The following is a 21,110-nucleotide window of genomic DNA, read 5'->3' on the forward strand; positions in this document are numbered from 1 at the left end:
AGAGTGAATAAGCTTGTGGAAGAGATTGGACAGTACAAGGTAGAGGTCTCCTCCCTTAAGTCTAAACTACAAGAAGCCAGGAAGCAGGCACAAGGAGCTGAAAAGAAAGTGAAGAGCAGTCAAGCAAAAGATGAAGAAATCTCCAAAATGAAGACTGATATTATCTCCTTTAAAATAGTAGTAGCTGAAGCTACTCGTAGCAAGGAAGAAACTGAGGGACAACTAGCAAAGAAAAATAATGAGTGTGAAAAGTTGGAAGAAGAGATTGTCCTCCTCAAAAAGAAGGTTGAAGGGATGAACAAGATCATGAAGAGCTCTCAAGCTTTGGATGACATGCTCAGCTATCACAGATCTCCATCTGATAAATCAGGACTTGGGTATGTAGGTGAACCCTCAAACAAGGATGAGGATGCTTTAAGCAAAGGAGATGTGAAGAAGCCAGAAAGAAGTTGTGAAGCTCCTAGTTCCAGCAAAGGCAAGGAGAAAAATGAAGGCTGCAATAGAAGAAATCCAGCTCCAAGAAGAAATGTAGCTGATGTCAAAGAGGCAAGAGGCAATGGTGATCATCAAAGGATCTCAAGGCAGCAAGGCTTCAGAAGTACATCAAGGAAACCTCCATCTCCCAGGTACCAAAGTTCATTTTATGGTTATTGTTATGCTTGTTCAAACTTTGGTCATATGGCAAAAGACTGTAGAGCATTTCATGGAGATAGATGTTGTGGTCCCCGACAATCTCCAAGAAATAATTTCACAAGAAGAAATCATGAATTCTTATTCATGAATAAATTTGAATGCTTCAAGTGTCATAACATTGGGCATATGGCACATGACTGTAACTTAAGATGGGATCCTATGCAAGCTAGACCCACACAAAAGAAGAAAGTTACACAAGTATGGAGAAGAAAAGAAATACAGTGTGAAAGCTCCTTAAGCAACGCAGCTGATCTAAGTTTGTTTTGAGAAAACTTGCCAAAAGAAGACAAGCATACATTAAATGAGAGCTTGTAATTTTTTTTTGTTTGCTGAACTGTATTAACAGTCACTCTTTGATGAAAACCTTTTATAAGGGAAAAATATGAAGTTAAATCTGCCATAAAAGCAGAAAAGAAATGGAGGCAGCGCTCAAATGTAAAGAGCAGCAGCGCAAGAAGAAAAGTATGCATGGCAAGGAAACCCTCACAGCAGTGGGAAGACAAAATATAAAACAACAGTTTGAAATTTTTTTTAATGCAATATGCATAGAAATGCATAAAGAAAAACAGGGGCAGCGCATAGTTTTAATGCACATGGAATGAATGAGAATGTGTGAGGCAGCAGAAAATTGAAAGGGATTGCACAGCAGTGCGTTGTGAAAATAAAATGAATGAAGCTGAAGATTGTGTGAAGCAAGGGTGTAAAAAGAAAAGGCAGCAGCCCGTGTTAATTTTTTTTTTGTTGTGTGGAGAATGCAATGCAAAACAACGTGAGGATGATTTCTCTCTATGTGCAAGTAATGGAGAGTAAAGAGTTAGTGTATGGGCACACAACAATATGATGAAACAAAAGGCAGCCACAGTGCAAATCGCAGAGGCAATGCAGCAGCAAATAAAAACCCAGGGATGACAGTCTATGGTTATCGATATGGACAACAGTGCATAAGAGAAGGCAGCAGTGTGATGGCAAGAAGGAGAAGCACAGTAGTGCATAGAAAATGAAGCCAGAGCTAAGAGAGAATGAAGAAATGTGTTTTTACACAGCAATGCAAATAAGAAAATGCAGCAGCATGAAGTTTTTGTTGAAGAAACGAGATGTAATGGACAGCAGCAGATGTAAAAGAGTTTTTTCTTTACAGCAGTAAATGTAAGTGCAGTGAGTGTGTTGTTTGCATCTGAAATGCAAGTAAGACACAACAGAAGTACGATTGTAATTAATGAAGGGGAGCACGCAGCGGCGTGAAGAAAAGTTTTTTCATTGTGAAGAAGGGAAGCACGCATTAGTGCACAAGTAAAGAATTCTCACACAACAGTGTGAATGTGAGAAAGGAAAGGCACAACAACGCACATGTAAGAATATTTTTATTAACGCACAGCAATGCAGAGTTTGTAAAGAAATGTAAGAGCAGTGCAGGTGTAGATGCAGTAGCGTGGAGCAGACACAGCAGTGTGGGCTAGACGCAGCAAAGAAGATGGCACAACAGTGCAGCAGAGAATATGCATCAACATAAGAGAACATTGTAATGAGTTTGCACACACAGCAGTGCAATGATTGTTTGTTTTGGAACTGCATTTGAAGCAGTGACTTGGTGAATCCCTCTGTTGAGAGGAAGATGCTCTTTAGCATTGTTTGGTAAATCCCTCTGTTAAGAGGAAGATGTTTTTTTTATAACAGGTGAATCCCTATGTCATGAGGAAGGTGCTCTTCAGCACTTTGTAATGGTGAATCCCTCTGTGATGAGGAAGGTGCTCTTAAGCACAGTTTCAGGTTAATCCCTCTATTAAGAGGAAGACAACTTTGTTTGTTTGTGAACTGCATCAGAAGCAGTTGGTGAATCCCTCTATGTGAGGAAGATATCTTTGTAACAGCAGTACTGAGGAATCCCTCTATGTGAGGAAGTGTTTGGGTATGTCCTAATGCCCAGCAGTTGAAATTAAATGAGAGTGTTGGAATGTTAATTCCAACTGCAGGCAGCAGGCGGACGTGGGCAGCCGACTCAGCAGTCGTACCAACGCCCAAACCGCTGCGCCCAAAACCGTCCGGTCTCCCCGCACCGCCTTTGGCAAAAGGCTGTACCCGCAGAGGAGGACCCGACACAATGAAACTCCGCCACGCGTCCCATGTACGAGCGCCGAAACCGCTTTCCCCGGACGCTAAAGGTCGTTCTGTTTGCGGGAGCTTGGCGTGCGAATTCCGTTGGATCGAGTTTGGTGGCTCGGATCTGTGCGAAGCTGCGCGGACTTTAATGACCGGGCCCGACGAATGAGGTGGCGACACGTGGCACTGAAGTGACGTCAGCCGACCCTGCCCGCGTCAAATCAGATTTTGCGTGGAGTGATTTTTTTTGTTAACCGCCGAGAAGGGAATTCAATGGTCTTTAATGTTTTACGTAGATCTTGGTGGAGGCCCCTTTAATAAGGTTATGGGGCATACGTCCTTTATGTTAATTTTTATATGTTTTTTTATATATGGCTATGTAAGCCGGTGTGTAAAATATGTTATGTTATGTTTTTTTTTGTTGTGGTGTATTGTGGCTGCGGCAGCCTATAGTAATGTGCGCGTTTTGTTTTTTTTTTTTTTAGTTGAAGCGGTGGTCGTTCTACAGAGCCACCATGTCTGAGTTCGTTGGTACGCTGCTTTTCCTCTACATAACACTCACAACCGTCGTTGAAAACAAACGAAGCAAAGGTACCTGCGGCGGAGTGGGGTTGTTGGGAGAAGCCTCCGCTTTCGGAGGAATGATCTCCGTGCTAGTATACTGCATATCCGCAATTTCAGGTATAAGAATCCAAGTGCATTCCTGCAGCTTTGATCATAATCTGATTTCATATTTCATATATATATAATCAATGCGTGTGTCCAGGGGGTCACGTCAATCCAGCTGTCACGTTTGCACTGTTTCTTGCCCGCAAGGTCTCTCTTCCTCGCGCCCTAGCGTACATTGTAGCTCAATGCCTGGGTGCCCTGTGCGGAACTGCCCTTGTGAGGGGCATGCAGGGGAGCTTTTATGCCTCCACCGGAGGAGGATCGAACTCTGTATCTACCGGTTATTCCAAGGGAAGTACCCTTCTCGCCGAGATCATTGGCACGTTCGTGTTGGTTTACACTGTCTTCTCTGCAGCAGACCCCAAGCGCAAAGCCCGCCACTCCCACATCCCTGTACATAACACAAATCATATTCCATCCTGAAACTCTTTCCCTACATATATATATGAACCTTGGTGTTATTAAATATTCATTCGCTGATGGAAATTTACTAATATGACAAATGGTTAACGCAGGTTTTGGCTCCGATTCCAATTGGGTTAGCGGTATTCTTGGTCCATTTGGCAACCATTCCCATCACAGGCACGGGCATCAACCCTGCCAGGAGCTTTGGGCCCGCTGTGATATACGGCCATCAAAATTCATGGGACGACCTTGTAAGATTTATCTATAATTCTCTGTTTCGAAGCATTGCATTTGACTAATCTAAATAACTTCAAAGAGGAGATTTATATTAATAGAAATGAAATTTGATTGTGACTTCGTTTAATGGATTGAATGCATCAGTGGATATTCTGGGCTGGTCCGCTGATTGGAGCTGCGGTTGCTACGGCCTATCACCAGTACCTTCTAAGAGCCGGTGGTTTTGGTCTGAAAAACTCGGAATCGTTGCGTAGCCAGCCCACCAGCGTAATATAGAAGGAAAAATTCACAGGCCATCTCTTATTATCCCACATTGCAGTTTGATAAGTGGGCATTATATTGTAAGCTGTGCTGATAAAAATAAATATTGATAAATACCATGAATATAATGCTGCCGTTTTTAACGCCTCCCTTTGTGTTGTTTAAAGCTTCATTCTCAGAAACCTTATTAAATGTAACTCTTCGATCTCCAATAAGAGTCTGACTCCGGATCATTTATTGTCAAATTAATTTCATACGTTGAACATTTTGTTCGTGTTGTTTTGTGCAAAGCTTCAGTCTCGGAAGTCTTCCTTTTATATCTGTTAAATGTATTTGTGGATTATTAGTTTTCTGTACTGTTTACAAATCAAACTAAAAAATTAATCCAGTTTGAAACCTAAACATGACTTCAATATTTATTAACGACTATTTTAAATATAATATATTCATAATTTAATAATTTTAATTAAGTGGAATATATAAAAATATAAAAATATAAGGTTTTTAAAATTTTCGAAAATATTTTTTATTCTATATATAATTTATTTAATAAAATAAAAATTGTGCAGGTCATTTTTACTTTTCCCATCTCCACTAATATTACAAATTCTAATCATACCAATAACATAAATATTTTGATATCAACATTTATGTAACATTTAATTTAAATGTCCCTGAACACAACTTAAAAAATACAGGGTAAAAACAACATAGTAATATGCCACTCGAAAAATACAATATAAGAATATTATTACCGAATGGATTTGATGGCGTGATGAAAGTGTCCGCTTATATACAGATTATACTGAACGATACTTCGATTTAAAAAACATATGAAGTTCGACGACACATCGATTGGCCACCCTATGAAAGAAAATAGTAACTTGGTAGTAAGGTAACCTTAACGCGTCTGGTATTCTTGATACTATCGATCACTTAAATATTCGAAGTGATTCGCTAAATTCAAGGATTGTATTTCATGGCTTACGTAAAGCCGCCCTGTATGTATTTCCGTCGGACTCAACATATAACATAGCAAGTAGGTAACGAGAAACAACATTGTGGGTCACCGTAAACATAACGGCAGAAGCTATTTTAAGATTCTCAATTCCATGAAAACTTTGTGTCAGCCAATTTTTTTTTGTTTTAAATAAGGGTTTAGAATATTTTTTATAAAATTGCATTATAAAACGTGGTCCATAATTTGCATGATGAATGCATGGTTTGATTTTTTTAAATATTTTATATATTTACATTTAGCTGGTATATTTTGCATTTAGTCATTCTTATAAGGTTAATAGATGATTATGGTTTGATTTTTTTAAATATTTTATATATTTACATTTAGCTGGTATATTTTGCATTTAGTCATTCTTATAAGGTTAATAGATGATTATTAGGTTTTCTTTAAAGTTGTTTTATCTTGACTTATTTAAATTGAAACTACTGAAATTGTAAATTACAAAATGTGGTATGCATTTTGCATTTGAAAGAATCAAGCATAAGTCTAAAACAATGATAACAATTTGCATGATGCACGTGCATGGTTTGATTCTTTTAAAGGTTTTACATATAATTTAATTTCATGAATATGTAGAAATGAAAGTAAATTTTCATTTAATTGGTACATTTTGCATTCAATCATTCCTATAACCTTAGTAAATGACTCAGCCAACCACAATCACAAATTAAGATAGAAGTAACAACGCTCTGTTCAACCAACCACAATCACAAATTAATAAAGCAATAACAATGTACCTGAACTCTAAGTTCTCAAAGATGAATCCGATTAGAAGAAATTGTTGTGAAATTCAATTAAAAAATTTATAATGGAATGCCATCTTCAATGATCTGTTCATGGTCAAATTTTTATATTCTCCATTTTTTAACTTTCAATTTTTTTTTATTTAACTTCTATCAACTTTATGCACATTGCACACACCAAGTGTCTATATTGACAACTTATGACATCAGTGTGATAGTCTTGAAAGTAAACATTACTCTCAATTTGGTGAGTTTCTTGCAAAAAATAAAACTGCAGTATAATAACCCTCTATCATATATAAAAATGTTATCATCATAGTCTTCCAATAACTTCATCTTTCGTTCAGTGCACCACATGAAATAATACTTGGCATTTTCTATGTTGTTAGTGGGTGCAGCTATGCAAAAACATCTCCTCCACAATAAAACAAGTGTAAATTTAGATCGTAATTTATATGAAATTCACTTTATCAATATGGAGTTGATTTTATTATCTATTTCTAGAGCTTTATATTTTAACTATTATCTAGATACTTATACACATTGATTTTAAAAACATAAAACACACACACACACACACACAAATATATACATATATATATTGAAATCAATTGAAATGTTACCTTCTCTAACAAAATCAAAAACTCAATCACCTTTAGATGATACTATAGTATCCTCTGATTCCATCTCTTCAAATATCGCACTTCATATTTTCCCCTTTGTATTTAGTTTTGTATGTTGTCAAGTTTTACATACATATTGTTTTCAAAAACATCATTGGATTGTGTGTCATCTGCGCAAATTGGACAAAACAAGAATATTATATTTTATCAAATGCAAACACATTTTGGTAATCCTTTGTTTTCATTGAATGCAATTTTTGAGTCCCTTTTAATGTTTCAGTTTCATAGTAATCGATCTATCTACATCTTCGACTCTAATATGCCAAAGAAAACCTATAGTAAATTCAAACAAAAATTTAAATATGTTATTTAAAATATAGTTTATATATGTTGAATATATTCATTGTCATACTGTTTAAACTATATAATTTATAAATGTTTAAAATTAGAAAACTAATAAAAAATATCATATATTAAAACTATATACAAGTTAATTTTTACATATATGTACATACCTTTGTACCTCCCTTGATGGGTTAGTCTGATAGATTAGTGAAACATCACATCATTTAACAACTTGTTCAGATGTGACAAGTTGCTCTATAGAGTGTTCCATTTTATATCTTCGAAGTGCTTGTTTTATACATGCCCCTACACCATCATGTTCTCCTTTTCCATAACCAGTCTCAAAGAAATTCCAACGATGTTTAATGTGGATTTTCTTATGAAGACGACACAACCAAAAAATGATCGTGAAGATTTGAATTAACCTGCACATCCATTTGACCATATCCAATGTTCATTGAATTTTATTCCACCACCTTTCAATGAATCATAAATCTTATCAAAACAATGTTGTACAAAGTGTGCATCATGTGTAAGATCATCGCTGATATAAAAGTGATATTATTTAATAACATGTCGATTCTAACTAGTGATTTCGATAGCATCAACATTTTCGTCATCATGTCTATATAGAATATGGAAAATCATAGATACTTGGTCAGACTAATAATATTCAATCTGTATTTAATTTTGTGCAACAAATGTGTAATTCTCTACAAAATCCACTATTGACAAAATGGTCCCAAATGGAAACATTTCACGGGGTTTTTTTGACTTGCAGGTCCTTCCATCAAACGCTATAAGAATGCTTGGTGTAATTATGAATTTATGTCTCAAATTTCTTCAAAAGCTCTATCACAATAATTTCTTCTTGTTGTAATTCAATCCTTTTCGCACTTGTACTATTATTTGAACTCATTGATGTATGGATATATTTATATCTCTTCCATTTCACTTTTAGGTTAGACAATTATTAATCATTTATATCAATAGAATATTTGTTGTGAAATAAAGTCAAATTTCCACAATGATCACATTTTTTACCACCAACACATTTCTTTTGGTAAAATAATTCATGACTTTCTCTTTCACATAGAATTTCAAATATGAAACCATGGATAGTGGAAGGAGGAGGTGAATTTTTCCAAAATGTTTTACCAAAATTAAGGAAGGTGTCATAATATAATTGAAATTCCACATGATAATGAAAAAACAAGTGTCACGTATAGTGATATGTTTAACATACCATGGTTTTCTTTGCACAAAAGTATTGGCTAGGACATTAATTCCATGATTCTCTTCTATGAACTTATTGAAAAATTCTATCTGAGTGGCATCCAAGATATGTTTTTCATGTTCTTCATACTTATTTCATGTTATTATTTGCCGCCTCACATCCCTTGCTTTTGGTGAAACACGTGAATTTTTCATCCAATATTAATGTATTATTTTTTTAACATATTCTCCAAGTCTATCTTTGTATGGTTTCCTACAAATAATTGTCCAACAAGCGAGCTCATCATTTACATCTATTTGTAATAGAAATTTCCTATGTTTGTGCGATGCTTTTTGTGAGGTCCTTAATATTTTTTCCATAGATTTTACCAAACAATTTTCTTTAGTACTTGATGAAACCACTACCATTTGTATTGCTCTACGTGTAGCTAGATCGGTTGTCTTTCTAGATCTTCCAATTTTTTGTATAGCACTATTTATATTATGAATTACATTTTTCTTCACCTTTTTATCTTTCGTTGACTTTCGAATACCCAACCAAGTTGTAGGGCGTTTTAATTTCTTTGATGTTAAGAGGCCTCTCAAAAGTTGAGCTTGAAATATCACACTTTCATCTTTGAAGAAATTTTCAATAATGACCTTAACACGATATTTTATAATATGGTCACCTTTTTTATCTCCATATATGTTAGTGTCAACATTTTGTAACATCTCATCATCGACATTGACTTTATTTCTACATATGAAAATTAAATGTAACACTACTACACCAAGGTCACTTTTAAGACATTATTTTAAGACAAGAAATCTTTTGCCTTAAAAAATCACTTTTTTATTCTAGTTATTTTGCATTAAATTTTAATATGAATTGATTTGTCTTAAAGATAAACTTTAAAACAAAAACAGTTTGAGACAAAAATATTTTAAGACAAAACTTTATATTTAAGACAAAAATAGTTTAAGACAAATAGTTTAAGAAAAAAATAGTTTGAGACAAAAATATTTCAAGAAAAAACTTTATATTTAAGACAAAAATAATTTAAGATGAAAATATTTTGAGACAAAACTTTATATTTAAAACAAAAGTAGTTTGAGACAATCATTTAAAGAAAAAAATTATATTTAAGACAATTATTTTAAGACAAAACTTTATATTTAAGACAATGGCCACTTTAGATGAAACCTTTTTAATACAATTAACAATTAAAACACAAACATATCAAATTAAGACAATATTATCTAACAACTACAAAATTGATTCTAACAGTGTGTCCTAAGTCCGCCAGCTTACAAGGAACTACTGTCTTGCACCTATACCAAGGTTGTTATTTTACTTACCATTCATGTTTTCTTATATAAATAGAGCGATTTGTTGGGCTCTTTATTTTGTGGGGGTCATCGACTAAGAAGAATGCGGCAACTTTTACGAACAAGATTTCTCATACATCAATTCCTCTTCTATCCCCTTCATATCTACTGATGCGATTAGAGACAAATTGTCTATCGTTGCATTTGGCATTGCTACATGGAGGAAGATTTTAGGAGAATTTTTTAAGAGAAAAGAAATATTCTGTCTTTAAATTTTACGTAAGAGGCTCTAGTAAAAAAAGGTAGAGGTGAAGGATTAGGGGTCCATCTACTATCATTCACGAAGTGGTTGGTTTACCATGGTTGTGAAGTGATATTCAACATAGGAAAAGTGTTCCTAAGACACATAGCCATGGGACAGGTGAAGAAGATCGGGGTTCAAGTGAAGAACCTATATAAGCTGGATATGGAACACTGTGATGTATTAAGCACTAAGACGGAGAAAGTGTAGGTTGTGACATCGATAAACTTTGGCACAAAATGCATGGTCATCTGAATCATGGTACCTTGAATATTATACAACAAATAACCATTGGCCTCGCTAAAGGAGCACTTAAGTAGTAGGATGTATGCAAAGGATGTACGTTGCGGAAGTACATAAAATCCACATTGCATGATCGGGACAACAAAGCACATGTAGTCCTAGAAAGGATCCACTATGATGTTTATTGACCTTTATCGACAACCTACACTGCCAGACAAAAATATTTTGTCATTTTTATTTATGACTTCTCACGGAAGTGTTGGATATTCTTCATGTGGAAGAAAGATGAGACATTCTCCAAGCTCATAGAGTTCAAGACACTGGTTGAAAAAGAAGCTAGCAAGAAGGTGAAGGCTCTATTGTAGCAGTTGCAACACCCTCCAAAATTTTTTCCTGCACTTAAATTGCGGAGCCTACTATGGATATTGTTATTGATCGTTCCTTAGTCACTTATTGGTAAGTTGATGATCTGAAGCTCCCCTTTTCTATCTTAAGAGTCCTTCATGCTTTTATCTTTACACAGAATGTGTCATATTTGGACCAGGGGTTATCGTTTGTCATGTAAAGGGAGGTTTGTTTTGATTCAAGGGGAAATCTTTATGAGAATGGGTTGTCCTCGCCACATAGATATGTTTGATACTCATTTCACACACTCTTACACAAGTGTCTCTTTTATCCTCCCAAATTCTATCATCAGAGTTGCACTTGTCGTAAGCTTCCACAAAGGTTGTTGCATTAAGCGAAGTATGTGTTATATGTTCTGGATGGTCTATGTTGTATCACTAAGTTTTCAAGTGTGTGATTGTAGTCAAGTTTTATCACTGTTCACATTAGTTCCATTGATCCCACACTTAGCCAAATTTCAGAGTTTCCTTAGCAACCTAGCCTCATCCAACTTTCCTGAACTGTGCACTTCACATATGTAACCCTCAAGATTTTCCCTTACATGTTGGAACTATGCAATGCGCAGAAATCCCAACCTCCCTTAGCATTCAAAACTACACAGTGGTTTCCTCCAATGTCCTTCCCTCAGCCAGAACCCACTGTCTCTAGAAACTGTGCAATTTTATCCCTTGACTACCCAGTCTGCCTTGCATCCTAAAATTGCGTAGATGTGTCCTCCCAGGGCCTCATCCCATGGCAGTGCCTTGCATCCTAAAAATATGTAAATGTGTCCTCCCAGGGCCTCATCCCGCAACAATCACTACCTGCTGAAACTCACAATTATGTCTCTCAGGGGCCACGAAGAAAAATGGCATGATAAATGAGTCTCAAGGAGCTGAGGAGAAAAATAAGCAAACCAAGGAACCCAAAGTATGTTAGAATATCGTGATCACATGAAGACTCCATCTGATGCATAACCCTATGGAGGCTAGGTATGTTTCAGACTATTGCTAAATACATAATGACTATTGCGTATGATGTAGTAATACACAATGATTGTTGCATATGGAGGTGGTATAACATATGGTTGTTTCAAACAACAACCAACGTAGGTTTGGAGTGGTGGTATCGGTGGAGGAGTGGTATTACACAGTCAACTATTATGCAGCGGATTTAAAACCGTGAGGACTACATACACTATTCAAACATTATACCATTGAGCCATACGACATTAAAAAAATGGAATTCAATACCATTTTGTTCCGCCACTCTCATACCATTCCGACCAACATGTTCAATGCAGAGTACTCCAGTCATTTGATGTTGAATGTGCCTCCAACAACTAGAGATATATGCATAGTGAACCTCACGGTCAATGCATAATTTCAGAAGTGTTTATCCCTCACAGTATTTGAAAATTTCTTAATGCAAAGGCAGATACCATTCCGTTGCGTACCATTCTCAACACCACGACTTACACCATGCATCATACACCATGTCTGAGCGGCACCATCACTAGAACGAGGTCTTGGTTTCCACACGACTAGCAGGGGCTCGACAGGTCTCAGTGCTCGATAGTGGAGTGGTATGGGGAGACGAGTCGTTTACCCAACAATGTTTAGGTAGGAAATATAAAATCCATATGATAGTGTATGGAAGGTGGGTTCAGGCTTCAGGAGCATGGCAGAGGTGTCAGTTCTGCAAAATAGGCAGAACATAGGTAAGAGGGAGTTACAAGGGCAGAGAGGGAAGCCAAAAATGGAGCTGGCTCTGATACCATGTCAGACCAGGAGGTAACTCCTCAAATGTAATTGTATTATTCATTCAGGTTGTTCATTATTATATACAAGAGGGAGTGACTGTTCAGTTCATCTCCCGATGAATCTCCATTTTCTCTATTATTTATTTACACTAATTACAGTTGCTCACCCAATCCCTATGATGATAGAATCTCATAGCTCAAGAATTTGAGTATTCCTCCATGTCATTATCATCAAAATAAACACCATTGTCACTGCTCTCTCTTCTATCCTCCATTATATGAAATTCAATCTTTGCATCTTCTAGTGTGAAGGAAGAACCCTCAAGAGGATCACCCTTAACTCAGAAGTAGGTGCTCTTAAATTTAATATGGAAAAATATACATGCCCAAAAAACATTGACTCTTCCATTTGACTTTATATTGAGCCCTTGGTGTCTTGTAGCATACTTCCATAATGAATTTTTTTTCTATTGAGCCTATTTTCTTATTAAGGCTATGCCTTTTTTGAACATTTGAAGCTACTTTTACAACCCCACTTCTAACCGATGGAACATTAGTAGACTGTGATGAAAATAGAGGGGGAACAACATCAGTGGGGGCATTCCTCCCTTTCCATTTTCCTTTTCCATATTTCCTTGATGATCAGGCCATAATTTATATTAAATGAAGAAGAAAATGAACTATTATAGGAAAAATATTGAAGATTGGTGAACAAATTCACTTACACAGTGTTGCCTCTCAATCTATCCCAAGAGATATGCAAGGTTAGTGCTAAGAAAAAATTAATGCAAACATGGAAGGGGACCCACTATCAACTAGGATCCCACTTCCACACTCTTCTTAGATGAATACAAGTCACCTAAAGGGAGGCTTCCATATGAATGATACCCTTTCTATGACACACATCAACCAAAATGAGCCAACTCCTTGCAATAGTAAAAGGGGTTGAAAAATACCAACATTCTAATCACCAGGTTTGTTTTGTGTTTTTTAACATAAAATCCTTGAAAAAAACCCTCATGGGGAGATTCCATTTTAACATCAAAAACCCAAATTCTAAGGCTCTTCTAAGATTATAATTTCAAATGGTAAACTGAGAATTTATTCATGAGACATTAAGATGGCACAAGTATTCCGTGTATTATTGCAATCATCTATTTAATCAGCACATATAATTAATTAAAAAAATTTGCTATTTATGGACCTTAAAACACAAAATTCATTTAACATTCATACAATGTAAGAATGACAACTATGTGAGAAGGTTAAGAGGTCGTTGATAATAAGTAATGTTATGAGAGACATAGAATGATATCAACAATTTCTAAATATATACACCTTTCCGAGATATTCATCTTATATGTGGGTGAATGCAAACTTCCTTTCATGAACAATATACAAATTTTTTTAGTAAAAGACATATCGAATTTTCATTCCCAAGTATAAAGAAGAGTAACCAACTTATAATTATGGTCCCAAAGTAAGCATACCAAAACCATAGTAAAGGGTGCTAATTAGATATAATTTTTTCATACATAATTTTCTTCAAACAAATGTGGCACAACTCAATACCCTATTAGTTATACACATAATTTCATGGTGACATTGGTGCTATATCTATATATGTATTTTATTCTTGTTAAATCACTCCTTTAAATGTAAAAAAAACAAAATATCTCAGAGTGGAAAATAGAGTTACCAACTGTCATCTGTGCCACTCAAGAATTGCATACAAACATTCTCATGATGGTTGTAATATAGTGGGGGGGATTTCCTTTAGGCATTTCATCAAACAGTTATTGAACATCCACATATATTTCTAGAAGTTCTCACAAATGTATTAGATTGACAATTGTGGCCTCTAGTAAATAGGTCTAAGGTAAATTCAAAATAAAATGAAGAGACTTTTGGAAATGCTTAAAGAACTGATTTGCACATTTCTTAAAACAATTTATGTGCAACCTTATCTAGCAAAATTATTGTTAGCAAACAATATAAAATTCAAATTTTAATCTTCAATTTTGTTTTATAGAACATTGAATGTCCTTTTTGTAGGCATCAATACTTTACCAACATAACTTTATACCAGCATACAATGAAAATTATGAAAGATTGTTGTTTGACTATGAGATATTTTCATAGATATAAATAAGAAAACATTTGCATGCAAATTTTTTCTTTAATGGTTATATGTTAGGCCCCTTTGGAAGAGTTTTCATAATCATTTCATGGGAAATATTATGTTATTTTTTTTTTGTATCCCCCATACAAATTTTGTGTTCTAGGGTATTTGGCCTTAATTGGGAGTAGCAAAGCAGGGGATAAATGTTATAGCCAATTCCTAGTGAATAAGGCTATGAAGAACGGAATGTGGCTCAAAACAATTTTTTTTTAATCTACGCCACCTACTTCCATATCTTCTTTGGGGAATATTTTGGAGGATATGAAGACTCAAATTTTGTATTCTCTTACAATGCAAATGGATAAGATGTGGTTGAAGGTGAAACATACAGGGATTTGGCCATTTTTTGTCCTAGACAGAGAAATAAACATGATAATAATTCATACCCTTTGCATACCATTTATATTTGTTGGATATGTATTGATCAACTTGTTACGAATAAATATCCATTTCTACCTCCCCTAACCACAACATTTAGAGTTGAAGGCCCATAAGAATCCATGGAACTTTTTTTCTTTATGAACAAAATAATAACATGACCCTCTAGGCCTTTCTAATAGTCCTACAACCATATATCTTCTTCTCCTTATGGAAATCAGTATAAATAGGCAGAATGAATCCCAATTTCGCAATCACCACTACCAAATAATCTACTTTCTAGAGGAAAAGCACTCAAATGCAATTAGGCCTGTGTACTTCTTTTCAGCTCCATGAAATTGCTCAATTATCTAACCCTATACACTAGTAGGGTGGAGACCCCAACAACAATTACAATAGTAAGGTCTCATGCTTCCACCTATAATTATTTTTTTTACAATGTCTCTTCAAAATGATATCCAACAAAAATCACCAAGAGCTCCAAAAATACCAACCTAGCTTGCACCTAATCCAAATAATAGGTATGCCCAACCTGTCTACAAGATCGATTCTTCCAATTTTTAGAATTACTCACTAATATTGGGTAAAATCAATGATGTCCACCTCATGTCAAGAAAGAAACATAGAATCCGCCACCTCCTATCATTACTGAACACTATTAAAGTGGTCAACCCCAAGGGGAAACCAAATATCAAGAGGAGGAAGAGAATGTAGAAGAACAACATGAAACAAGGATTTCATCTCTTGTCCCACAATTTCAAAAAGGATCAGAAGATAAGAAACCTCATAAAGCTACAACCACTCTATTAGATTGGCTTAAAAATACTTTTGAAAATATCCCCTTTCTTCAGGCCATCAAATAAATACCCATTTACAACAAGCTCATCAAGGATTTTTGCAAAGGCTCAGGCAGAAAGAAAATAAATCCTTCTACCATTCAAATATGGGCCAACTTTCTGATATCATGCTGAGGAAAGCTACACATCCAATTTATTCTGACCCCATAAGTCCTATTGTGACTATCTATATAAATGATACTTCCGTTACCAAAACTTTGATCAACCATGGAGTAACTTTTAATTTCATGATCAAGGAAACTATGCTAAGATTGAACTTTTAGTTGACTCTGAGGCATACTCCCACTATTTTGTAGCTAATAGATACCTCAACTGTAGGCCCATAACGAACATTGAAAGATTCAATTGTGTGAATTGATTCATGGGACTACCTCACTGATTTGATTGTCTTGGACACAAAGAAAAAGCTCAACGATTACCTTCTTCTTTTGGGTAGGTCATGGTTGGCTAAAAAAAATGCCTGTACAGGGTGCTGGGAAGGAAAAATGACAATATAAAATCATACTTTACAAAGAAGCTCACACTTCATCCACCTGCCAAACCTCCTTAGATGAAGAATCCAATGTGGATATAATAATATGGGGATGGCCCAATTCTCCCCATTCTAACAATTGATAGAGTTGTCTCTCTGAGAAAACTTAAAGAAGAAACTATGTTCTCAAATATTATGTGAATTTGTATGACACTTCTTTTCACTTTTGGGATAAGCGATCTTTCAAGATTGGGAAATTACTGGTTTATTAATTGAAGAACGTACTTGGAGGAGGTTATATAGTGTGAAGGAAAGTTATTCTTCTAATAACATGATTGAAGTTGCACCGAAGAATACATTGAGAATCAACAATAATTTCATTGTTTCACAGGAACGTAAATTGTTGGAAATTCTATAGGAAAAGAGTCTAACCTTTTCTTGGAACTATTCACATATGAAAGGTATACATTAAGACAATTTTCAACATCACATTTTATAAATGATGGACCCATGCTCATTAGGAAGCCACAAAAAAGGTTGAATACAACATTTAAGGACAACACAATGACTGAATTACATAAATTGTTGGATGCATGAATAATCCCACATGACTATATCCTAATGGGGAAGTTGCAAACCCTATTCCAAGAACATGACTAAGATTCCAATCTTATCATGCCATTTCAATGAATCTCCATTAGGTTAATTGTAAAAACTTGACCATTTTAGGTAACAAACTTGACCATCAGGTTTTTCATTCAATCTGAGAGGACCCTTGTAGTATAAACCAAAATTAGAGAGACCAAAAAAAAAATATTTCTATAGCTAAGAAAGAAAAATGTATAAAGGAAAGGTATTTTTACTGCTCAGAAGACACAATGTACCACTGAATGATTCTACAGAAACTACCATTCTTTTTAAAATACCAGAATAGTTGCTAAGATCTGTACATTCTCTTAAATTATCTTTAGGCCAAAAATTACACTTATATGAAGTAATTGGATTCAAACTTAACTTCCAATAGACAAATTTGATCAAGCAAATGAGCTCATGGCATAGAAGAAAAGGAAATAAACATACCTACAACATCTTTCCCATCATAAACTCCTTTATAAATAGTCCCAAATGTGCCCTCGGTGATAATACTTGTGATATCCAATTTTTTTGGGTCAATTTCCCACTCCTTTGGCTTTTGGGCTTTTGATTTTATCTATACCTTACTCAGGTGTTCTTTCAAATTCATCAGATCGATCTAATGTGTTCTAAAAAAACTACTCTTCTGAAAAATGGAATGGACCAACCATCATCAAATCTAATAAACATTGCTCTGACAGGAAAAGGAAACTGACTTGATCTATTGTAACCCAAATGATAATATGACAACCATATTTAATAAGCCTCCATGAAAATCTAAGTTTAAATTGGGTATAGAGAAGTAAGGTGTGGTAGAGAATCGATTTTTCTGTTAAGGGGGAGCGTTAGAGTTAATAGGAGAAATGTGTTGTTCCAAAAAATTCTTCTGGAGAGTTTTGCTTTCTAATATAAGTGTGAGTTATACTCACTTAGGTGTTGTTATCATCCAATTATAAATGGTTTTTATGGTTATCTATTATACCTATCCCATTGCTATAAATATGGGTTCTTATTATGTGTTCAAAGATGTATAGAATCTAATAAATCATTTCTCAATAGAGGTTGACTTCTTTATGGTGTTTTTGAGTGTCTTCTAATGGGGAATGTGTTATACATCCCTAAAGAGCTATCACCACATGGTGTTTATATACAATGGGTAATCATAGGGGTAAGTGTTTGGCGGTGGATCCCATGGGAAAATATTTTTGGGTAATTTTTGGTATTTTTTATAATTTAATCCATATCCAATTAATGAATTAGGGTTGTAACTACACCAATAGACATGTCTAATTTTGAATCAGGATTCTATATTTTTAATTTAATTATCAATAATTATAAGGTGGTTGGTAAGGATTTAACATTCACAAGATATTCTAACATATATTAGTATTATATACAAATTAAAGGTTGGGATTTATATCCAAAATAGTTATATCATTTTTTAATTAAATGAGTTATGTTTTTTTGGGCATGTGATATTGATAAACCATGGTATTGCCCAATGACATTGTAATAAAGCATATTTATATTAAGAATCTCTATGGTAAGGTAATGATGCATCTCTAAAATTAAAATGAATTTAAGTTAGCCTATACCATTTTTAAAAATGGAAAAAAAAAATTATAATATTTATAATTTAACAATAATATATTTATAAAAAATAATAATAATATATTTATAAAAAAATAATAACAAAGATTACAATGTTGATATTATAAAAATTAAATAAAATAAAATAAATTATAATGTTTTTACATTAAAATAATATATTTAAAGAAAATAATAAGATTACGATGTTTATAATATTACATTAAAATACTTTAAAAAATAATAATCTGAAATAATAAACATTTTAAAGTGATTAAAAAAATAATAATTTGAAATATATAAGCATTTTAAAGTGATAAATTTATTAGTGTAATTAAAAAAATAAATTTTTTAAATGAACCCCAAGTTTTCACTTATTATTATATTTATATACGTATACATCTTTGAATTTTGTAAATTTTATTGGCTTCAAATTGCAAATACTTTCGTGTTTTGATGGCAGAAACATTATTAATATCAAAGATTTCTAAAATTTCCCAAATTATATTTATACACATATAAGCCTTTGAATGTTTCATAAATTTTATTCGCTTAAAATTGAATTTGAAACATAATTTTTTTTTTTTTTTTTTTTTTAATTTACCAAATTATACCTATATACATATAAGCTTTTGCATCTTTTATAAATCATAGTGGCTTAAAATCGCAGCTAATTTTTTGGTTTGGTTGCTTCAAAGATTATTAATTTTCAAACATTTTTAATAGGTAAGAGATTTTAATATCCTCGAGTTATTTTTTTAACGTATTTTCCAAGTTCATGTTTACTTCACATAAGTTTCCATATTTTCCTTCGTTCTTTTAGACCCTGAACGCTGTCTTCCCAAATGAAATTTGCAATACCCATTCGAAATAAATCACGCTCATATGGTCGCAGTGCAATTGATGTTAACGGAAGTAATCCATCAGTGGAACCATCGACTGCACCAGCGAATGCGAAATGACGCCCTATCCTACCAACCTCTCGGATTTAGAAGCAAGAATACCTTAACTTAAATTTACAATATAATCTATGAGCGAGATAGGTTCAGTGTTGTTTACTTCCCTCATACAAAAATTTAGCTCAACTGTCGAGACGTGGTCCCCTACTGTTACAGACATCCAGCTCGCGATTACTCTACAGTCATTGTTACGGCTACGGTACGTTAGCTCTTCTCACTACTATTTAACCGATCAAGGGCTTTCCTCTGTTAAATCCACACAGTGGAGTATCCATTATTAAGAGTACAGTTTTTGCTGTCAAGCTATGGAGAGAGCAGGATGGCAGAGATGGGAGTAGAAGGCGGAGAACAGAGAGCAGGGATTATGAGGATAATTTCCCCCGCCCCTCTTTTGGATTCGCTAGAATTGAAGCGGTGGTCGTTCTACAGAGCCACCATGTCTGAGTTCGTTGCTACGCTGCTTTTCCTCTACATAACACTCACGACGGTCGTTGAAAACAAACGAAGCAAAGGTACCTGCGGCGGAGTGGGGTTGTTGGGAGAAGCCTCCGCTTTCGGAGGAATGATCTCCGTGCTAGTATACTGCATATCCGCAATTTCAGGTATAAGAATCCAAGTGCATTCCTGCAGCTTTGATCATAATCTGATTTCATATTTCATATATATATAATCAATGCTTGTGTCCAGGGGGTCACGTCAATCCAGCTGTCACGTTTGCACTGTTTCTTTCCCGCAAGGTCTCTCTTCCTCGCGCCCTAGCGTACATTGTAGCTCAATGCCTGGGTGCCCTGTGCGGAACTGCCCTTGTGAGGGGCATGCAGGGGAGCTTTTATGCCTCCACCGGAGGAGGATCGAACTCTGTATCTACCGGTTATTCCAAGGGAAGTACCCTTCTCGCCGAGATCATTGGCACGTTCGTGTTGGTTTACACTGTCTTCTCTGCAGCAGACCCCAAGCGCAAAGCCCGCCACTCCCACATCCCTGTACATAACACAAATCATATTCCATCCTGAAACTCTTTCTCTACATATATATATGAACCTTGGTGTTATTAAATATTCATTCGCTGATGGAAATTTACTAATATGACAAATGGTTAACGCAGGTTTTGGCTCCGATTCCAATTGGGTTAGCGGTATTCTTGGTCCATTTGGCAACCATTCCCATCACAGGCACGGGCATCAACCCTGCCAGGAGCTTTGGGCCCGCAGTGATATACGGCCATCAAAAATCATGGGACGACCTTGTAAGATTTATCTATAATTCTCTGTGTGGAAGCATTGCATTTGACTAATCTAAATAACTTCAAAGAGGAGATTTATATTAATAGAAATGAAATTTGATTGTGACTTCGTTTAATGGATTGAATGCATCAGTGGATATTCTGGGCTGGTCCGCTGATTGGAGCTGCGGTTGCTACGGCCTATCACCAGTACCTTCTAAGAGCCGGTGGTTTTGGTCTGAAAAACTCGGAATCGTTGCGTAGCCACCCCACCAGTGTAATATAGAATGAAAAATTCACAGGCCATCTCTTATTATCCCACATTGCAGTTTGATAAGTGGGCATTATATTGTAAGCTGTGGTGATAAAAATAAATATTGATAAATACCATGAATATAATGCTGCCGTTTTAACGCCTCCCTTTGTGTTGTTTAAAGCTTCATTCTCAGAAACCCTATTAAATGTAACTCTTCGATCTCCAATAAGAGTCTG

At 35.0% G+C, this 21,110-nt stretch overlaps 2 protein-coding genes across 2 annotated transcripts; both read left to right on the top strand.

Moving 5' to 3' along the window:
• Positions 1-1,109: 1,109 nt before the first annotated feature.
• LOC149226509 (putative aquaporin PIP2-8) lies at positions 1,110-4,377 on the top strand. The gene is made up of 6 exons (XM_089380214.1): positions 1,110-1,155; positions 2,664-2,815; positions 3,276-3,471; positions 3,557-3,852; positions 3,975-4,115; positions 4,246-4,377. Exons 1-6 carry the CDS (start codon positions 1,110-1,112, stop codon positions 4,375-4,377), a joined length of 963 nt encoding a protein of 320 aa, XP_089236340.1.
• Positions 4,378-19,715: 15,338 nt separating this feature from the next.
• On the top strand, positions 19,716-21,080 carry LOC149226510 (putative aquaporin PIP2-8). The gene is made up of 4 exons (XM_089380215.1): positions 19,716-19,998; positions 20,084-20,379; positions 20,502-20,642; positions 20,773-21,080. Exons 1-4 carry the CDS (start codon positions 19,716-19,718, stop codon positions 20,902-20,904), a joined length of 852 nt encoding a protein of 283 aa, XP_089236341.1. The 3' UTR covers positions 20,905-21,080.
• Positions 21,081-21,110: the final 30 nt, after the last annotated feature.

Source organism: Pinus tabuliformis, chromosome J, assembly GCF_031772625.1.
Source record: "Pinus tabuliformis cultivar Carrire ecotype Pingquan chromosome J, CPIR1, whole genome shotgun sequence".
Taxonomy (NCBI): domain Eukaryota; kingdom Viridiplantae; phylum Streptophyta; class Pinopsida; order Pinales; family Pinaceae; genus Pinus; species Pinus tabuliformis.

Excerpts from the sequence above, each read along its gene's own strand:
- LOC149226510 (XM_089380215.1), top strand. The coding sequence starts at position 19,716 with ATGGCAGAGATGGGAGTAGAAGGCGGAGAACAGAGAGCAGGGATTATG. Across the intron at positions 19,999-20,083 it reads CTGCATATCCGCAATTTCAG|GGGGTCACGTCAATCCAGCT; the intron begins GTATAAGAATCC and ends GCTTGTGTCCAG. Across the intron at positions 20,380-20,501 it reads CCCGCCACTCCCACATCCCT|GTTTTGGCTCCGATTCCAAT; the intron begins GTACATAACACA and ends TGGTTAACGCAG.
- LOC149226509 (XM_089380214.1), top strand. The coding sequence starts at position 1,110 with ATGGAGGCAGCGCTCAAATGTAAAGAGCAGCAGCGCAAGAAGAAAA. Across the intron at positions 3,472-3,556 it reads CTGCATATCCGCAATTTCAG|GGGGTCACGTCAATCCAGCT; the intron begins GTATAAGAATCC and ends GCGTGTGTCCAG. Across the intron at positions 4,116-4,245 it reads AAAATTCATGGGACGACCTT|TGGATATTCTGGGCTGGTCC; the intron begins GTAAGATTTATC and ends TGAATGCATCAG.